This window comes from Apteryx rowi, unplaced genomic scaffold (assembly GCF_003343035.1).
Source record: "Apteryx rowi isolate R43461 unplaced genomic scaffold, aptRow1 scaffold_305, whole genome shotgun sequence".
Classification (NCBI taxonomy): Eukaryota; Metazoa; Chordata; class Aves; order Apterygiformes; family Apterygidae; genus Apteryx; species Apteryx rowi.
This window is the reverse complement of record NW_020449475.1, coordinates 55110-76353: the sequence shown is the minus strand read 5'-3', so window position 1 is coordinate 76353 and position 21244 is coordinate 55110. Positions and strand designations below refer to the sequence as shown.

General features: G+C 36.2%; 1 protein-coding gene across 6 annotated transcripts in view; it reads right to left on the bottom strand.

Moving 5' to 3' along the window:
* Positions 1-21238, bottom strand: part of TRMT11 (tRNA methyltransferase 11 homolog) — a 28959-nt gene extending 7721 nt beyond the window's left edge. Inside the window, exons 1-13 of one of the 6 annotated variants that reach the window (XR_003254279.1) lie at positions 21195-21208; positions 18882-18947; positions 18076-18149; positions 15633-15714; positions 15446-15538; positions 14142-14276; positions 12356-12512; positions 8167-8247; positions 7267-7431; positions 5516-5588; positions 4674-4805; positions 1296-1450; positions 625-708 (exon numbers count right to left, since the gene is read on the bottom strand). Coding sequence is in view for 4 of the 6 variants with exons in the window: in XM_026070155.1 (XP_025925940.1) it covers positions 588-708; positions 4674-4805; positions 5516-5588; positions 7267-7431; positions 8167-8247; positions 12356-12512; positions 14142-14276; positions 15446-15538; positions 15633-15714; positions 18076-18113 (1077 nt within the window). In the remaining 2 variants the exon portion in view is untranslated. Of the gene's footprint in view, positions 1-587; positions 709-1295; positions 1451-4653; positions 4806-5515; positions 5589-7266; positions 7432-8166; positions 8248-12355; positions 12513-14141; positions 14277-15445; positions 15539-15632; positions 15715-18068; positions 18150-18881; positions 18948-21194 lie in introns of those variants that run through there. The other 5 variants (XR_003254280.1, XM_026070155.1, XM_026070151.1 and 2 more) reach the window with 5 other exon arrangements.
* Between the last annotated feature and the right edge of the window lie 6 nt (positions 21239-21244).

Here is a 21244-nt window from a genome sequence, read left to right as displayed (position 1 = left end):
AAAAGGAGGGCAAAAACAACCCTGGTTTTGCTTCGTTCTGCTTATGCGACAGGTACAATATTTTTTCCAAAAGCTACATTCCCCTTGTCCCTCTATTGATTTAAAGATCAAAAGTACCACTGTAAAAATGAAGTGACAGAATTGAATATGGTGTACCTATACTGCCAGATCCATAATGGCATTTAGTACTTTCGGGGCACCTAATTATACTTTGGAATGAGTGGGAATTTTGGCATCTAAGCATCTTTATGGATCTGATTCACACTGTCCAGTTTTCCAAGAAAAGCATATGCAATTTCCGTAAGCAAGCATAACTTCAAGATCCTTTCACACTGTTACACAGCTTGCCCAGAATGAGAAGTTTACCAAAAGCTGAGGAGAAAAAGAAAAGACTAAAACCAGAACACTCTCTTCAATCACTACACAATTTATTTTAAAGAAATGTGTGGCAACTTTACAAAGCTCTAACTCTCATCATAAAAATCTCAAGAGCAATAGAAATGAAGATCAAATGTTGAATAGCAGACAAACCTTTCATGAACGTAATAGCTACCATTTTACACAATATAATCAGAATTCAAGCTTACCTTGAATTCTTTCACCTTTTCCATGGTTATCAGGCGCCTTGATGTTTGGCTGGAAAGCATCTGCTCACAGTTACTAATTAGTTTCAGGCACGGGTGCCGGGGAATGATCTCTTCTGTATATCTGGAAGAAATAAACATTCAGACAGTTATAAGCTCATGATTTGGATCACTTGCACTGGAAACACAAAATTCATACAGATTCTTTATAAAATGGCTTACCTAGGAAGTTGCTACAACTTTTAGAGTCTAAGTTACCAGATACTCAGGTATTTGTGCTCAAAGTTTTTCYATTATGTATTCCAATCATCTTGTGACATAAAACATGTAGAATAAATGAAAATCTCCCTGTAAATAGGAAGAAGGGTCCCCACATCCATTTTCTACATGTACTTACATGTTTTTAATGTATGTATGCCTGTATCTTTTCAAGTGGAAAATATCTCAGGCAATCAGGAGTAATAACTTATTCAGTCAGGAGCTATGGTTTTAAAAAAGTATTCCACAGGCAACATATATAAAGGTGCAGCCACAGGAGACTTAACTCCTACTCCCTGAAGGGAGAGCATTATGCTTGAATTCCAAACCATATTAAAACAGCTTCCAATAGACAGTGACATTCCTGGAGTTCAGAAGTTGGTGTTACAAATGTATCACATTATAATTTGTCAGCTGAAGAAAAAAAATTCTAAAGGAAAAGATACCAATTACCTTTTAACATCAGCTGGTAGCAACACTGGCTAGCAATTAAATCCTGTCTTCTCAGCAGTCACAATGTTTTAAAAACCTCCCATCTTATAAGCACACAAGTTTCCCCAGACACAGCTTTCTCTGGATTATATATCCTCTTTCTACTTCTCCAGATGCTGAAAGTGGAATTTTGGATTTAAGAGCTATGTGTGAGAACAGGGAGAGAGAAGTATTGACCTAGCTAATAAGATAAATACGAGATCAGACATCCTTCCTATATACTGCAATACAGACCAGCTATTCAGGCTTAGTTTTTGTAATAAGCTTATGTATAGTATTTATAATAACATACTACAGAAAATAGTATATGATATTGTCAGTGATTATAATTTCATATAAAATGATTACTCTCATGATCTCCCCATGCTTGGAGGTCAACAGGAGTCAGTCATTAAAAAGCAGAACTAAATAATGTTCACACCTACCATTTGAACTTAAAAGATACAAAGAAGGAATTCTGTATTTTTCCTATATAGAAGTGGATTTTATGAATGCACTTTACAAAGTAAACTTCTTGTTCAGGTAGAAGGAGGAACCTCATATAGCACAACTGAAAATAGCTCTCCTTATATATATGTATAGGCTTGCTGGGAGACCGTAGACAAATCCTCAAAATGCCAGCTCCACAAAACTATTTATACACACAAACCAGAGACAGATTGAGGAGAGCAGGTCCAAGAACAAACAAAGCACACATTGCAAAAAACAAATTCACCTGCCTAGCATTAGCCTGACAACACAGGGAAGTGATGTAAACTTCCCTAGACCATGGTTTTGGAATTCATTACCAGTAGTAGGTTGGGGGGGAGGGGGCAGAAGACCCTCATTTGACAGCCATGATAACCCGGGATTTGGTGGAAATAAGTTTCAAACAACTGCTGCTATTTTTAACACAGATTTCAAACACTCAGTTGTTTGTACAGTATTTGCAGTTAAAACAACAACAATGACACATTATGTCGTCCTAGACAAACCCTGTCACAAAATTTTGACTTAAAAATACCAGTTTTGAAGGTTTAACAGCTTAAGGATCAAGCTAGGTGTTAAGGGAAATCTTGACATTTCTTAGCTTAAAGGTAAAAGTGAGCTGTTATACAAGTAAGACGATACAAAATACAGACTAGAAAATAGGAAGAAACTACGCTATATTGCCTCTTCGCATCGTTCCAAAGCTTCCAGATCACCAAACAAACTTTCAGTCACTTCTTGTACCTGAAATTAAGTCACTTCTGCTAGGTAAAGTCAGAACATGCTTTTGACAGAGGCGAATCAAATGAATTCTCAGCTGTTTTTTTCCTATTACGTAAGACTTGTGAGGTATTTAGTACTGTCAAACTGCCTCTCACTTTTACAAGGGTCAGCACTCTGCCACAATATCTTAAAGGTTTTTCTTCATAACCATATAAAAGCCTGACAGCAAAGGAGTTAAAAGAATTCAGATTCAACAATGATTTCAATGTCAGATTGAAAGAGTAAACTTTGGAGTGAGTTGCTATCTTGCAGAGTAAGAGATCATTATCACTTTGTTTAAAAGCCTTGTCTGTTAGCATTAACATACATAGTCCTTACTACACACTTTCAGGTGAAACTCAGAACATTATCAAATGAGAAATATAATAGCAGTGGTTTTAACATAAATCCATTTTAATACAGATTTGTTTTTAATTTAAAGTAATACACAAGGATCATAAATAACAAATTAACCTGATGGCAGGTGTTGCCAGGGGATACTCAATAGCTCAATGTATTACTAACCACCATCTTATCTTTTCCCCATATATTTGCTTTAATATTTGTTCACTTGTTCCTCATTGCAGCTGAAAATAAAGTGATTATACTAATATTCTGTGCTTGCATAGTGACTTCAGCATTTCAACCTTCACTGCATAAAGTCAATTCATAGTAGAATGTACAAATTTACTCTTTAAAAGACAACCAAACTAGAGTTTGAGAGCTTATCTCCCCAGAACATCAGCTAAAGTAGAACCAGAATGTGTAGTTCATAGTCATCTAAATTAAACACTGYGTATTGCTGTACTGAGGAAACACACTCTTACCAATGTACAATGAACAGATAAAAAAAACATTCTGGTATATTAACAAAGAGAATGAACTCAGTAATTCCAGAGAGTTTACTGGCATGGAAATCACAAGCACACAAGGCCTATGAAAAGTTAAACATGTACAGACAGGCATTCTGTCATATTCATTCATAACAATGAATTATATTACAGTCAATGGCATTTTTTTTGTCTGTGAACAGTTTTACAAGAGAAAAAAAAGTCTAAAATACTAATTCTATCAATCAAAAAAAGAAAAAGACATGCAAGCTACAAAAGTGCACTCTTCTGTTACTGAAGACCACGCAGAGATCTGATGTAACAGTCTGCTGCTTTGCGATTCCCAAATTTTCAAAACAGTATGTGATATTATACATAGGATTGTCACAAGCCATTTCCATGGTGAAACCTGGGTCAACAACCAGTTATATACAGTGTAGTATGACTGTACGTAGAAATATATGACAGTGTTGAAGCTTTCTTCAGAGTCCACCTACATCCGGGAGTTATTTAGAAACAGCTACTATACATCAACTCCCCACCTTAATATAAAACAGTTTTCAAAAAGCAAAAAGACCCCTTAGATAAGAGTTGCAGAACTAGGTAGGTGAATAGATGTGTCTCCTCTTAAGACATTCTCTGACTTCTTCAGACACTCTCCATCTCAACACTTGCCACTTGTTTGAGCACATTTACATCTCATTGTCCTAGAGCATCACAGTCCTAATCCCAGGCTGCACTCCTGAGCAGACATCACCACGCAGGCTCTGCTGGCCTCTCTCCCCTTTAACTGGTCTACTTTCCTGCACTTCCTGCCATTTCTTAGTCACCTGACTTTTAATTTCTCAGAAGAAAGTTAAGTTAGTGGTGCCAAGCCCCAAAGAGCCAAGAATGTTCTCTTACAGAACCTGGTCTTGAACCTCTATCAACTACTCTAATAGAAACAYATATTAATAAGTATCTTTCTGCTACTACCTTAGAAATACTCCTGCACTTTGAAAGTCTAATTTTCAAAGCTTAAACCTCAACCCACTGGACACGTGTTTACAAGGACATGTGAAGGCTTTTCTTGTCGGAAACAGGCAGGAGTTATCTCCATTTGAAATCCTTATTTCAAAATCTGCTTTCCTCCACATGAAGTTTTAATATTGAAGTCTGAGCATGACTCTTCAGTGCAAGTACTATGAAAATTATAGCTGTAGTACGCCCCAGAAGAAATCATGGTTAGAATGTAAAATTCATTTTGACATACTACATACCAGAAATCAAGAATACATACTCAGGCCTGTATATTGGCAGCCAGTAAACTAATCTTCCTCCCATCACCAGATATTCTGCTGCAAACTTCAATAGGTCAAAAAAGATGTCACTCAGATGATAGCTGGATGAAATGAAGATGTGATTTTCTGTGCTAAACAAAAAAAAAATTACAAGAGTAAATATAAAAGTGCAGGTAACACCTGCATTTTTTAATTAAAAACAAAAAGTACCATGATTTGAGATTTGCAAAACTACCTACGACAATCTAGATGTACAATTTCTACTCAGAAGAGTAAGATTTTCCAAATTCCTCTACCAACTCCTTAAACTATCACCTTTAGTACTTGGAAAAGTCACTGAAGCACAGACATGGTAGAAATAGTTATTTTGCACATCATCTTTCTCAAGGGCAATTTAGAGTAAAAGATAGAAGACAAGGAAGGCCATGAAGTGGAAAAGCCATGTGTTATCTGTGGAGAGAAAAGAGCAGTGGAAAACCAAGACAGAAGGTTAAGGTTAAACAGAGGTATTCCACTTTAGACTGGCTTCTGCAACTTGCAGGAACTGAAGAGAACTTTCTAAGGATATGAAATACAAGGTAAAGGTGGTTCACAGAGGTGAGATATAGGACCTGATATTTGAACACATGGAAATGATAAGCAGGGAGAACAAAAACAAGAGGATTTCTGGAAGTGACATAGTAGTGACATAGTAGTTTTGCAAACAGAATAGAAAGGGCTTTTCTTTTTTAATTATTATTTTATCTGCTGACAGCTAACCAAGAAATAATAAAGATTCTAAAACTGTGACTGGCTTCCATCAAGACATTTACATGATCTGACAGATAGATACGTTACCTACCTTCTTTCAGCTGACTTAACTGTTTCCTTTTGAGACCCTGTCCTGCGAGTAGCTTCTCGGATACCATATGGTGCTATATAAAGCAAATACATAATGCGGAGATGAGAAGTTCACTCTGCGCAAATAACATCATGAAATTATGTTATACATGCACAACAGTGCACAAACTGTGGCTGTTACAACGTAAAAACTGATAAGGGTAATTTCTTCAAGATCTGTTGAAAGTTTATTGCTTCAAAAGATTATTTTTAAAGCTGTTTCAAAGAATGCCCCTCAGTCGTAAGAGGCTTCTAGAGTACTAGACATCAGCTACAACACAGAGGATAACGCTTTCCTGTCTTAATAACAAGTTAGTTCATTAAGAGATGTTTCTTACATCCCCAACATATGACAGGTGATCCCATCCTCTTTTGTGTGACAGACAAACATCTCTGCTATAACACCTAGGAAATCTTTTTCAAAATGAAATTGCATATATTTGTATTTCTTGCTAAAACACTACACAAATGGTAATTCTCATACAGATATGAACAGACAGATGTGGCTTTTCTCATGTATTTTTGCAAACTTCTAATGGCATAACATACTTATTTCATGTTTAGCACATTTGCTTTTGAAAGATTTATTTCAGCACCATGAAAGCACCAATATCTCCATTTTGTACGTGCAGAAGCTACAACATAATTTACAAACTCAATTCTAAGTCATATTCATATTACACATTATCTTATTGACAAACAGGCCAAACGAAAAATCAACAGGCAACTCATGGAGAAGTCACACTCCCTATTTTTAACTCATATGAACATACCATGGTAAGATCCAGCACTAGAGGTCAGAAACTGCTGTATCAGTATCTTACATTTATTCCCCTAGTCTCTACTCCTTTTCATGCATGACAAATGGTGTTAAGTAAAGAGGTTTTTTAAAGAGTGGAGGACCCTTTCAAGCCCCTAGTGCTTCTAGTAGTTAAGCATACAGGAAATGCATTAAAATCTCTCTTTGGAAGAATTCCAGCAAGCACTTAACAGAAGTCTGCAGAAGTCCATCACAGATGCATGGCAGACTCCAGTGTGCTGGAGCAAAAAGTCCCAACAGCAACATAGACCATTCTGATAAGAAGTCTCCAGAATCAATAAATTCATGCCTTTTCTGAATCAGACTTCTTCAAAGGATAATTTTCAGCCACACTGATTTCTACTGACAAATTTAATAATTTCCTCTGTGGAAATGTTTATATCTACTTTTATTTTTTAAAAAATTAATACCCTAAAAGAGATCTCCAGCTTTGTTACACATTTATAAACTTCCTTAAAATAAATACAGAGATGTCAAAATGCAGATTCAATTTTGACAGCGCTGCCCTCAATGGTCATGTTTTGTAATACGGAAATCACAAACCTGAGCACTCATCAAGACATTAAATTTTTGCCATTTTAAATAAATTAAAAATGCAGGTCCTATTTCCACCACTTTAAGAGTTGAGTAACATATATCTATGCCAAATAGCATTTTATTCTCTGATTGGTCCTAACGAAGTTGATAGGATTATTCACACACCAAAGGTACAAGAATACAGCAAAATCTGGCCTTCTGTACTACCTCTTAGATCCTGGAGTTTACTAATTTGCCTTTTGGTTTAGGAAAGCTCTACTAATCTTCATTAGTCTAGATTTACATGAAATCAAGCATTTACAAGCAATAATCTTTTAGTCACTGTTATTAGACAACAAAAACATTAACAAGCTTACGATCTGTAATGATGACATCAAACAGCATCCCCTTTCGCCATATTGTTTTTGAAGAATCAGAAACTAGTGCATCAAGATAATATTTCTCTAAACCATACTGCCGGAGATTAGCTCTGATATTTTCATCTGGTCCCCTCCATTTCTGGTTCTTTCTGCTAGCCTTGCCTGGGCGGGATGAAGGGGTGGCAAGGGAAGAAAAAAGAAAAAGAAAAAATAAAGCATATCCCATGACAAATTATTTTAGAAGAAAAGCTTTCTCATTCTATATCATTTATTTTAGAGGAAAATAATTAAATATCACATACAAAATAAGAGTTTTATCTCCTGCCTTGTTCTACTCCCTGTCACAAGCAGTTATGATAAACTTCAGAAGTAAAAAGCCATATAATGATAATACAAGAGGAACAGTTCCACTATACCATCTATATAGGATGTCATAGAACACTTATTTTAAAAAAAGGCTCATTTGTAAGATGTCTGCTTTAGACTATAATTATTCATTAGACTGTTATTATCCACCAGTCATAATCCTTTCCAATAATTCAAATTTAAATTGCACTGCAATTTTTCAGAGAAGAAAGAATGGGATTAGACTTGCAGGGGTAGGTTACAAGAAAATAAACTTCTGCATCACATAACAAGAAAGCATAAAGACATTGTCAACACTATTCAGGATTTTGTTTTAATTTTTTTTCTTATTTAATTAAATATTCCCTGCTTAAATATTATGAAAACAGCGTAGTTAGGATGCATGTAAATTGGTCAATAAAAACAAGCATGAGAAAATAAACACTGTGAAGATGAATGTTGCTTTTATATCTACAGAGTATCATCTGCTATCATCAATATTCTTAAATTCTAAAGAGTTAAGTTTCAATTGCTTAGAAATATGCAACATACCTAACCCATGGATTGTGTTGTAGTCTATATCAGTACCACATACATATGCTCCAAAGTGTGCGGAAGAGATAAGAAGGCCACCTGTAAAGGGCAGAAGAAGGTGAAGAGTATAAACTGCTGTCATGAACACTACCTACTTCATTTTTTTCCCCCAGGAACTTCAGAAGTTTACACCAGGAGCACACTAGACTNGGGGGGGGGATTTGAATTACCAACTATTTAGAATGACTACACAAGTATAATCAGAGATAATAACACTAAGTCCCTTGTCCATTACAGCTGATTTGCCTTCAGTGTACTGTTAACTTGTTCTTACCTCTTAAGACTGTTCTTAAGAGTTTGTTTATAGTTTACTGTATTTCAAGGTGATAACACCCTCTAATCATTACATGAATCAAAACTGTGATTTTATTTTGTATGCACTCCTGAAAATCCATTTGAAAAACCATCACCAAATAAACGGTAATTCTGCAGTGTCTGTTCACCAAGCTTGTCTCCTTAACTGTGCCTAAAACCAAACCATGTGGCCAAGCCCTGAGTAAGAAGCAATGGTCAGGTACCTCATAAATGTAAAGCTCTCCAATGTAAATAGCAATATCAAGAAAGTTTCCATAATTACTTTGCAGTGTGAAAACAACTATATACAGATGCATTTTTTTCTGTGAGTATGCCATCTATTTTGTCAGTATGTTTATTAGCTTACTTATTGCATAATAAAACCAAATTTTGTTTTTTACTATTTTAGTACTTCTATTGTGATCTGCTTCTGCTTTTAAAACGTACTATCAGAAAAGCACATGTGATTTCCCCTTGAAACTGGGCAACAGTTGAATAGCCCATAGAAAAGAGCATCTCTATTATGTCTTTAACAGCCTCTAAAAAGAGAAAAGGAGGGATTGCACAGGATTATCACAGAATTGTGTTGTCAAGTTGTTAATCAGGACATGTAGAGCTAATAGAATAGTTTAAAACAGAACAGTAACTGAGAAATAGGCTGTGAACCCCAGATTACCGATGCCAGCTGCTTATGGATAGAAATAGTCCTGCTAAAATGAGGTGAGCGATTCCTGCAGGATGAGAGTTCATCAGCACAAGGAATTCACAAGCTGGCTGCGTGGATGACACCAATTTTCACATTAACTGACAGTCTGAACAGGAATGTGTCAGGCAGCTGCATTCCACTACGCCACCCACTCAGCACCGACAAATCTGTAAAACTGACTGTACATACAGGCCAAAGGTGCTATATCAGAGCACTAGAAAACTCCCATATCATGTGCTAATAAATTCAACTAAAACTGAAGGTGAGGGAGAAAAAAAAATTCTCTGCTTTTTCTGTAAAATGGATCAGGGAAAAACAAGGCTACTCACCCCAGAGGAGTCACCCATTTCCCTTCTTGGCTGTAATCCCTCAGAACAGATGGGCAGTGCCTCCAGAGGGTCAAGACAAATTTAGCTAGCCCTGCCCCCAATTATGGGGGCAGGGCCCCCATACCACCCAGTCCTATGAAAAGAGTAAAAAGAAAGTACTTTGCCCATCTAAGAATATTTTTTAAAACACAGAAGAAAAAAGGAGATAGGAAAACATAAACTTGCAGCTTTCAATAAATCTCAGATGGTACTCAGTTCAGTTGTGTTCACAAATATGGTGCACGGACACTTAAATACTGTAATTTGGCCTTTGGCCTAATATACTAAATAGATGTATACACAAGGTTAAGCAGAGAATCATACTGTCCCCTGTTGACTCTATTAGCAGAATGATGATGGCACAGAACTTCATGCCCTTCTATTGGACGGTGTCTATTTCCCCCACCTCTTGAGCAGGCACGAGATTTTGGTCATAGAGCTATCCTCCAGCACGTCAAAGAAAAAATTCCTACCATTTGCAATTATGCAGCATCATGAATTGGCAAAGGGAGAGCAGGGACAAATGTTTTTCAGAGCTAAAAACAATAACAATCGAGACAACGAGAGCAAGTTTTCCAGAAGGACAATACAGGGTATTCAGATAAAAGACTTGATTTCTCCTTTCAGAAACCCCCAGGCTTCTTTCTGACCAACTTTGACGAAAAAATATTTTAAAGGTTTATGGAAATTACATTCTACATCTCAGAATCACAGCCATTCAAATTCTGCTTAAAAAGGGGGGGGGAGGGGCTAAATCTCTTAAATCAGCCTGGTCAAAAGCACTTTTCATTCCAAGAACAAATTCCAATTGTTCACTGTTACATTAATGTGAAAGACTTGTGATTTGACTCATCTAGCAAACAGACTTTGCTTGCTACAAGCAAGCACAATTTTGCAAAACTGTTGCAATTTGGTAATATTTACCTGTTCAGCATAAAAACAGGAAGAAAACAAGCTAGGTATTAAACTTGTACCAATAACGAATTCTGGACTACAGTTTCTTCAAAGTGTTCCTCAAGTCCTGTATACATTGTTCTTTCCAAACCCATCAGCTCAAATTCACTGTATCACTCTCAACTCTGAACCACCTTCCAAAATTTCAGTGATGGCATACCATTGCCTTGACAATCTTGAAAATCCTCTAAATGACCTCATGAGACTAATAAAGTTCTTGGATTTTACTCACCAAGAATAGCTGCAAAAATAAAAGCTACCCAAGTAAGAATAACTGCATCCTTATAAATACACCTTACTGACAAGTGGGGTGCTATCCACCATTTCCAGTGTCCCTACATACCTTAAATTGCAAGTCTGTACATTACAGATATCTAGCACAATAAAAACAAACATTTTTCATTCAAACTGTTAGGCCATTTGGCAAGAATTTTGTACATAACTTACACTTTAGAATTGAATCACATAAGACTTATAATATTTATCTTGAATTTSTATAGCTTTATGACTACTACGTGATTTCTCTTCCTCTAACTTTTCCCTCCTATTTCTTTCCTCAATTTTCACTCCTAAGAGAATGAATTCTCTCAGAGATTTTTTTTTTTTGATTTAGGTTTAGCAGATTTTTGTAAAAAGAAACAAAACCRCAGACACTGAAGTTAAACTGCTTAAAGAAGAACTAGAGGAACTTCCTCAATTTCCTCAACCTTTCAAAAAATACTAACCATCTGCAAGGAACACAAGCACACAAAAGAGCAGTACATTTCATAAGAGATTATTATGCACCCCTCCCCCCCAAAAAAAGTTGCATATGGGCAAAATTTAGAGATAAAACAAAGTTTACTGAAACTTGTGTTTCTGAAAATATTATATCCCTGATCTATTTTCTATGGTATAGAGAAGCCACATGATAATAAGAATTTGTCCTACTAGTGACCCTGTAATATTGCCTTCTCTTTCCCCAGCATCTTTGGAATGACTTGCTGAATGAATTCTCTTCATCCTCCCAACACTAATACAAATATCATTCAATTGTATGTGGCTCACATATGGCCTTTTTAACACTTGATCAAAGATTATCAAAAAACAGGTCAGAAACAGCCTTTTTTATGCCTTGGAAGAAATTCATGAAGGTAGCCTAATATGATCTACTTTATACGATTAAATGACACAACCTGACACAATGGAACTTCTATTTCAATTACAAACCAGCTGTCTGTCCTTCAGCAGAAAAACACTTCTAAGCCACACAAAGTTAAGTATTATGTGGAATAAAAGCTCCCCCTGATGGCTTAACTAAGAAAAACTCAGCTTGGATATGAACAATATCATCCTAAAGACATGATAATACAAGGAACAGATCACTGCTGAACGCTATGATCTAACAACTGCTATTTTGTGTTACTTGCTCAGAAGTGCCTTCAGTGCTGCTCTAAATAGTCTTCTCTAAAAATGCTGCTCCATGTAACATTTTGAAATTGGCAGAAGGGAACACTGGAGCCAAAATTTCATTGCTAAATCACATTAGATCTTAAGCAGTCCATAACACACAGCAATTGGTATTTAAGCCAAGTTACATAAATAATTGATTAAGACAGTCTATTTTACATTTTCGATAATTCTGTTTACATTGTCTGAAGTTGATCATCTCCCTAAAAATCCTTACAAGATAAATAAACATTTCATTTTATAATCATTATTTTGCTTTCAGTACCGTCTCAAATCTCAGTCAAGCACTAGAAGCTGCTGTGTTCGGTAAAAGTCTGGTTCAAGCAGTAACACAATCTCTAACCYGCAGTTTTTCCCTGAGAAGAAGTAAAAATACCTGTTCCGACAAAAGGATCAAATACAACATCATTGGGTTTTACTCTCCCATGGTTTGCCATAATGAAAGACAAGCAGGCGTCCATGCTAGTATTTCCAATGAAGTGTCTCTTTTTCACACTGTAGGACTCAATAAGTTCTCTTTGGCCATCTGCAATCTGTGGAAACATTTAAAATCACTGTCAGGTCTTAGATACAAGACATATGCAGACAGGTTAACAGACTTGCTTAGTGACACTGTCCAACAAACAGGTATCTATTCACTTCATAATACGACACTTTGCTTTCTGCCTTCTGAAAATATGACACAGCTCTTTCAAAGCAAGAGATATCTTGGTGCAATACTTATGTATGTTTGACCTCTATCTTGAAAAAAATTATCTAAGGAATTTGGAGTGAAAATTCTTCTAAGAAATAATAATCTTAGTAACACTGCTGTTATTCCAGTTATCAGAATATCAGTTGCTGGCAATTCAGAGTTAAAATAATTTCAAGATGTTAAGAAGTGGAAATGCATGTATATACAGGTGCTCACATGCATGCACATATACCCTCAGAGGCTAAAGATCACGCAGAAGTTCCGTCTTCATTGGCTTTCCTGTCATGCTTAAAATCTACATTTAAAATAGTGTTGACAAACTACAGCTTACCGGAAAAACAAACATGGCTCAACTTCTGAGCATTTTATCAACAGACTTCCAAAATATGTTGAAGAGGACCAAAGTAATTTGGAAAAAAACACATTCATAGCTCCTCCAAAACCACCCCTCAGCTCTGGTCAATATCAGTCCTACTGGCTGAACAAAATACATTTGCCTGTTTTTTTTTGTTTTATTTTTTATTTTTTTAAACACTTCAGGAATCCAGCACAGACGGGACAATAGCCACAACACTTTGCAGCATTGCCACAACTTAGGGCACTTTTGCATTAATCACAGGAATGAAGAATATTCACAGGCACTAAAAGGTAATTTGGATCTCTATCCGAACACCACCTCTGATCACAGCCATGCAGTAGTGGTTCTCCTTCATTTTGACTGCACTTGAACCAGGACATTTCAGAGCACATTCTCCCCATCAGTGGCTAGTGCCATTCTTCAAGGATGTCCACTGGGGACCCACTTTCTCCTCACAAGGTATAAAAGACCAGATCACATTTCCTCAGAACGTCCYGATAAGGCATCAGGTTTGAAGTGTGACTGCTCAACAGGCAAAAACATTTGTAAAAAATATCTCAGATGACACGTTCCAGCAGGCTTTTTTTTTAAATATATTTTTTACTGCAGAACAGAGCACTGCCAACATCCTCCCACACAAGCATCCACTTCTGGGCTGGACCTACAAAAGTTCAAAGTCTCAGAGATCGGTCCATGCCCTTCTACTGAGGTGGCTGTCAGGACCGCTTTAAGCACTTATGGAAGGCTTCAGCAGGCTGATGCAACCTAGCACAAGCCATCTACAGTTCCTGTAAATCTTTTTTCCATGTCTGAAACAAAATACTGGTGCTTTTAGCTACAACTCCATATTGATCTAATAAAACACTAGCTGTGCAGAGACTCACTGCTATGTTGAGTTCCCTCTGTTAAAACTGTTAAATTAACCTGCTTTTTTCTATTCACAGTAAGGTTTTCCAGGACTTGCATCAGTGTATTATGCAATGACATATTCAGCTATAATTATATAATCAGTTTCCATTAAAATTTTACATAAATTTTTTACATTTAAATTGAAGATGACTTTCCTGAAAATACCAGCTAGTAAAAACTGAAATAAGTGTACTCACGCACCCATCTACCAAAATACAGATCAATAGGCTCTTCAGGCACATTATTAGGATCCATTCCATAATCTTCCAAAATCCAGAAAACGTGTTCTGGATTCTTTAAATTCACTTTTCCGTTGAATGGCAGAAATTCTAGGGCCTATATTAATAAAGGAAAAGAGAGTCTAGAAATTCTTAAACTTTTAATTTTTTTTAAYATACACCCCAAGAAACAAAAGAACAATAACAACAAAGTCCACTTGTGAGGAATAATGAATTATTACTAGAAGTGCATTCTCAGTTTTCCCTGGATTTTTAAAATGCCTTTCTTGTGAATAAAGATAGCCCAAATGATTCAGATTTAAGAAATCTGAAACCATAACATTTATTGTTAGCTGAACAGCATCCAGCTTGCAAGGAAATAAACTCTGTATGTTAATCACGCAATTTTCAAGTTAAAAAACAACTCTTCTAATAGACAGCAAGATATAAAATTTCAGTGACGTGCTGCGACACCAATTTACATATTCAGCATTATTTCATGAACATATTAAAACTATACAAACATGAAAGGGTATCTCCTTCCCTTTGTTCTCTTCTTCATTCATCTCCTCTCATGCTTTCATATACCCTTCAGCACACAAACAAAAAAAGCTAAAGAAATCTTGTCTGAAATTCCTCATGACAATCTAAACCCCATATAAAAACCTACTAACAACACAGTTAATTTCAGTCTCAGTAAATGAATTAAACAGAATATGTAATTGATAAAAATAAAACATGAAAAAACAAACATTAACAATAATTTAGAAATCTTTCTCAAATGAAATACTGTTATAGGTAAGAGGAGAGAATAAGTGCAGACCAGAGCATAAGGACAGGACAGGAAATCAGCAAACAATCCACAGCTTGTAATTAAAGTCACTGGACTAGCTTGTTCCACGTCCTACAACCATAAACATCTAATACAGAGATCAAGTAGCAGATTTTTAAAAATCCAGCACCTAACGCTAGCTATTTGAATTTAATAATTTCAGGCCAAGTTTCCCCACCTGTGAAATCAGCACAGTGATATTTGTGTGTCTTTTTAATATGCCTCACATAGTCTATTTAGAAAAAAGAAAAAAAAAATGTCAGGAATTTTGAGGGGAATATTAAGTCAGACACAAAGATCACATTTAGAGTTGATAGGACATAGGCCGCAAACTGCTTTAAGACTTTCAGAAAACCTGAACTTAAATACATATTAGACAAAATTGACAGCACAGAATAAGAACAGCATGAGTAGATGAAATTAAATGTTAAAGATTTCTTTAAACATCCACTTACATCTATCTTTTTTATTTTCTCTGCTTGGGTCAGCGTTTTGTTAAATGTATGAATATGTATTTTGTATGTAGAGTCTGACTGTAGATATGGAAGCTGAAAAAAAGGCAAGGATACTTTTGTTAGTACAGCTCCAGCATTACTTAGTGTGATTACGGAAATATATTATCCAGATGCTTTATATACATACCATCTTGTCCACTGGATAGCTCTTCAGAGATGCATAAAGCTCCCCTGAAGATCTGCCATGACCCCACAATTCAAATATAGACCTGAAAATACCAAGATTTTTAGACTGTAGTCATATAGGTGGGAAAAAAAAGATACCTTACAGACACTTACACCTTTTCACCAGTCCTTCTTGTCCAATGTATTTAGGCTTTACTTCATGAAGTACTGAAGCATCTATTTAATTTTAAACACATGCTTAAGTTTTGTTCTGAACGGGGATTTATTTATTTATTTTTTTAAATCCTGAGCTGATATTTCAATGATGCTTTCTTTGTTTGGTAACATATACTAAAAGCTAAACTTCAGTCTTAGTACTCTTGGATATCATCAGATTTTTTTCTGCTTTGCAACACTGATACTTGCAAGTGAGACAAAAATTCATTTGTGTCTAGCAGCTTGGTGGGGTAAGCAAAGGCTGAAAAAGGACAGGAACAGACTTTCAAAATGTCATGCTATCCTGGAATAAAACAAATATGGAACTGTAACAGCTTACATATAATGATATCATCAGATATCTCATTTTAAGATATTATGGTTTTGACATTTTTGAGGTATTTAAACATCATTCTGTCTTCTTACACTTTTTGTTTGTTTCCATATTGCTGGCTTTTAAGAAAAGCACTGCCTTATGAAGACAAGAGAATTGAATTACTACTGTAATAAAGACACAACAACACATAATACATCATAGACATTTCTCCCAGTGCTCAAATATCCCAGTCTAGTGGCCTTTCCATAAAWAAAAAAAAAAAAAAAATCCTCTAGTACAGGAATCCTAGTGGTACTGCATGTACTGTTAGACACTCAAAATACCATATACAGAGACAGTCTTTCAGGATTAGCGGTAGCATGTAGTACCTTTCAAAAATGATGGCTGACTCCTGAAGAAAAATCTTCAAAATGTTCAAAGGTTTAGTTCAAAGGTTTAGTTCACCCAAGCAGACATGCAAGAGAACTACATTTTACTAAGTGACAATAGTAGACACTTAGATCCAACGGTAAGTCATTTTGTTATTTCAGGTATTTCTTTCCTGAAGAAATTATTTAAGACTACATTCCTAATCTGCATTTGCCCTGAAAAAAAAATACATTTTTAGCACTATGTAATTTATTCTCAAAGCATCTGTTTGTATCTACTATGAGAATTTACACTATATTTATAGATGGAACTCTGGAAATGCTGACAGCATAGGCTGTACTATGCAGAACCAAATATTCATCTTTGAATTTTATTCTAATGTTGGAGAAGCTCTTATAACACCTTCAGGCCCTCTTCTTACTTTTAGACTTTCATATCTATTGGAAAAGTCCCTTAAATCCTGGGGTGCTTTTCTTTTGATAAATACATGCTTCAGAGTTTTTAATACTTAGTAGCAGTGAAAAAGTAGAGTAAGGTTGCTGGTGCACCTTCAACTAGCATGTGTCTTCACATTCAGTAGTAGATGGGAAAAACAGTGGACCAGCTTTATGCTTTCTACATAAATCCCTTATACATAAGCATACACATTAGTTGAAAGAGCATGGTATACAGATCACCTGCAAGCCGTTTTGTCATGTTTTACTTCCTTAATTGCCTCCAATTCTTTTTTGAAGTGCAGCACAGTTCTTCCCCATTTGAAACATATTATTGTAAGTACAATTTTGTATACATGTGTTTATTTTGGCAAGACTGGACAGCTGAAGTCAGTGTAGGTAAAATTGAATACATAACACAACAAGCACTCAACAAGGGCCAAGGAACACTCTGCAGAGATGCCCAGACTATCTCTGAACAAGACTGCACAGACACCACAAACTGAAGTTAGCATGGTCAGASAGCCATACTAAAGCTATGCTGCTTCTGGTCCTGAACTACAACAAGGAGGTATCCCTCAAACCTCAGCGAAAAGCTTGTTATTCAGACCCTCAATAAATGACCAAAAGCAGCAGGAGTAATCACTAACACTCTGGCATGTTCCTTTGCTCTCAAATTTTCTAGAAGGATCCCTCTCTGCTGCAGCAATCTGCACTGAGGACTCAGATATCAGCACTAGGAGGGTGACATAGGGAATCACTATCATTCCCTTTTAAAAGTCATTTTCAGTTTTTAACTATCACCATTTTTATCTTTTAATCCCATATACATTTTAAAATAAGTTACTAACTACATATTACTCAAGCCAGTAACACTTCAAGACAAGTACTGGCTCTGCAGTGAAGAACGCTGTTTCAACATTCTGTGCTGATCTTCCACAATGTAAAGAGGACAGGCATTCTACATAATCAGTCCTACAGATTCCAGCAATRCCTCCTCATTTCTAAGTGACTGCATATTTTAAGACTCCACACAAAAATCTGCCACAGTATAGTGGAACAATTTTGCACAACCTTCACTATCATTTACAAGATTTTTCACCTCTTACTTTGCGCATACTGTCCGTTTCATTAGTCCTCTTGCCATCTCTTCTGAAGGAATATTGAGAATCCAAAATGGAGACTGAAATAAAAACAAGATATATGAGTGATCCAAATGCCTAGTCAGAAGATATTACATGAGTTAAACAATGCAATCCAAATTACCTCTATAAAAACAGAATATGCAAACTGAAGATGAAAAATCTGTTAACTGTTCAGAGAACATGAGGATAAAACATATAATTTGAGGTAAAATTGTACATTTAGCCTGAATGGCTGAGAAATTTTATTACAGATTTCATTTCCCCACCATATCTTTGACTTGCCAAATATTATTTGTTTTTGTTTCTCTAGATTATTCATTCTCTAAATAATTATAACACCTAGCTACACATGATTACTAACTAAAACTGACTGTTCTCTGACTAAGCATTGAGACTGGAATAAAATCGTTTCTTAGCTTCATTTTTCTAGATATGCCAAACCATTGATTTAGAGGCAAATACGAAGTTCAAAGAGATGCACAGCTACTCTTTCATGGTTCAACTATTCTGAAAAGAAACAAAAACCTACCAGTAGATGGCACTATTTCTTTTCATATTATTAAAGGGAGACGCCCTCAACTGCATTTGGTGCATCTTTTATCAAAATGAAAATCTTTACTGAAATTTAGAATTACTCATTTTTGCCAGATGCCTTATTTTCCTAAGAAACTTCAAAATTTATTCAGATACCTACATGTAATAAAAATATTATAAAGAACATATTTGTATACCATACATGCACTCAAGTAAAATATTTGGCCCACACTTACATTTACACGAATTTCCTGCTGACTGCTGAATTGTCCACCATAAAGCGAGAGCAAAGATGTTATTTCCTATAGTGAAAATGTAATAGGTCAGGCTTTACGAGAAGATATTAATGTTTTTAAGGAAAAAAAGAGGTATTTTTCTAACGTCATAATTCAGAGATAGTCTGCGTTATGATTTATGGTATGCTGCTCTATGACCTCCATAGAGACTATAAGCACAATCTTGGATAGAACAATAGAAAAAAGAATTCTATTTACTACTGATTTATTGTGGGAATCAACAATGAAAAATTCTTAGAGTAATTGTGTCGCTGGGGTAAAAGTTTACAGTGAAGTTCAATTTTATGTACTGTTTATGAACTGGAAAAAAAAAATTAAGATTCTCCAGCTGTATAAATACCTGATCAACCTGCTCAGAGGTCAGTTGAAAAACAACTAGTTTTTGATAGGTTGTAAAAAGTTCTGCAGTATAAAATAAAATACGATGAAGTTAGCCAAATTGCAATACTCAAATCCTGCTGTTTTACAGTGAGTTAATTTTCAAACAAATCAGTTCCCTAATGCAGCTCATCACATGGCCAAACACATGGTTGAACAGACACAAGTGTAGCGCAAAAGAGAAATATAACTACATCCTTCAGCAGCAGTATCAATCAAGAGTAACTACAAACTTGGGGAAAAAAATTAAAACTTTGTATGCTTCATACATCTCTTTTTCCTTAATTTGCTCTGATGACTTGCCTAAAGAAATATTGGGTGGATAATAAATAAATAGAAATAAATCCATGTTCCAGGCCCACAAAGCATTTAATAAACAACAATGCACAAGAGAAAGTCTTAACAAAAAGAAGGAAAATAAAAAAGGTGATCCAACACTCATTATGTATTTTATAACAGATGTACTGATGACCTACCAATTCTAATAAAACAATCTTGCATTACAGCACTATTTTAAACAACAACATATTATCCTGGATATCATATTACTAGCTCTTCAAGATGGTACCCAAAAGAATATGCACCAGATCAAAACATATTACAGTGTGCAGTCTCTCTAAGTCATGATTAAAAAAAAAAGTCACAAATTAAGTTCACAAACAGAACTTTTTTTTTTAATAAACATGAAAATTGAGTATATGCTTAACTATATATAGCAGGGACTCATCAAAAATGCCAGAGAGCTTCAGATAAATTTTAATTTTTTTTATGTGATCAGGCATTATCATCTAATAAGGGAAAACCAATTTAGAATGAGAGAACAAAATCTGCACCCCAATTTTGCAACCAAGTATACCTCTTGGGATTGTCAATGAAAAGTACATCTGCAGTTCTTTAAGAATTGCTTGTCTGCTCCCAAACTTCACATACAATGTGATCATTCTGATCCCATTTCAATCAATACAGCATGACCTGTCCCGATCACATGGAAATAAATGCTCCAAATTAAAAGTCAAAAGCAAGCAGTTCTTCGTGTCACTGGCACTGACGCAGAAGAGGAGGGAAGCGATGAGAATGCTGGCCCAGGTCTTGGAGGCCTCTATTCAATCCCTGCCTACACTGTAGACCTTAGGACTTCCAAGAGGTCACATCTTCTTTGTTCCTCAAATCTTCATCTAGAAAGTGGAGATTTCACACTTTCCTTCCTCATGCAGTTCCATAAATACATTAGACAGAGAAGACTCTGAATATCATGACAATAGTATGGACCATTTAAATAGCTACATCACACAGGCAGGAACCACCATAAGATTTTAAACAAAAAAGCATTTGTCATCAAACTAGGGCCTTAGGCGCATCTCCATTTTTTTCCTCCAAGTTTCCATTTCTAATTTAGAGTTTCCAACTACTTTGATGACAACCTGTCCTTGCTCTAAAGTCTCCTTAGAAAGGATCTGTGCTTCAGTCCTGTGCTTTCCAAGCAGACAAGACCTCATAAGCAAACACAGAATACACATGAACAGCAAAAGAAATACCTCCTTAAAAAAAAGAAAAAGAAAAAAGGAGGAGAGAGACTTTTCATGGCGGGGGGGGAGGGGGAGAAAGAAGAAAAAGAAGGGGGGAAAAAAGCGCCCCTTGTAAGGGTAAAGGAAAAAGACAACAACTGAGCCCTAAGAAGTCATTCGCTACTGCACGAAGTGTAGGAAGTATTGATGGAATCGGCCCCCCCCGCGCGGGCGAGGACTAACGGCCACTCCCCCCCCACCCCCAACGGGCGCGGCGGCCCAACGGCCGCCCCCCTCGGCGGTCGCAGCCCAACGGCCGCGCCGCGGCCCTGCCCCTGGAGCGCTCCCCGCGCGCGGCCGCGGCCCTCACCGGCAGGCGGAACTCGAGGTGCTCCTGCGCCAGCAGCAGCAGGTACCGGC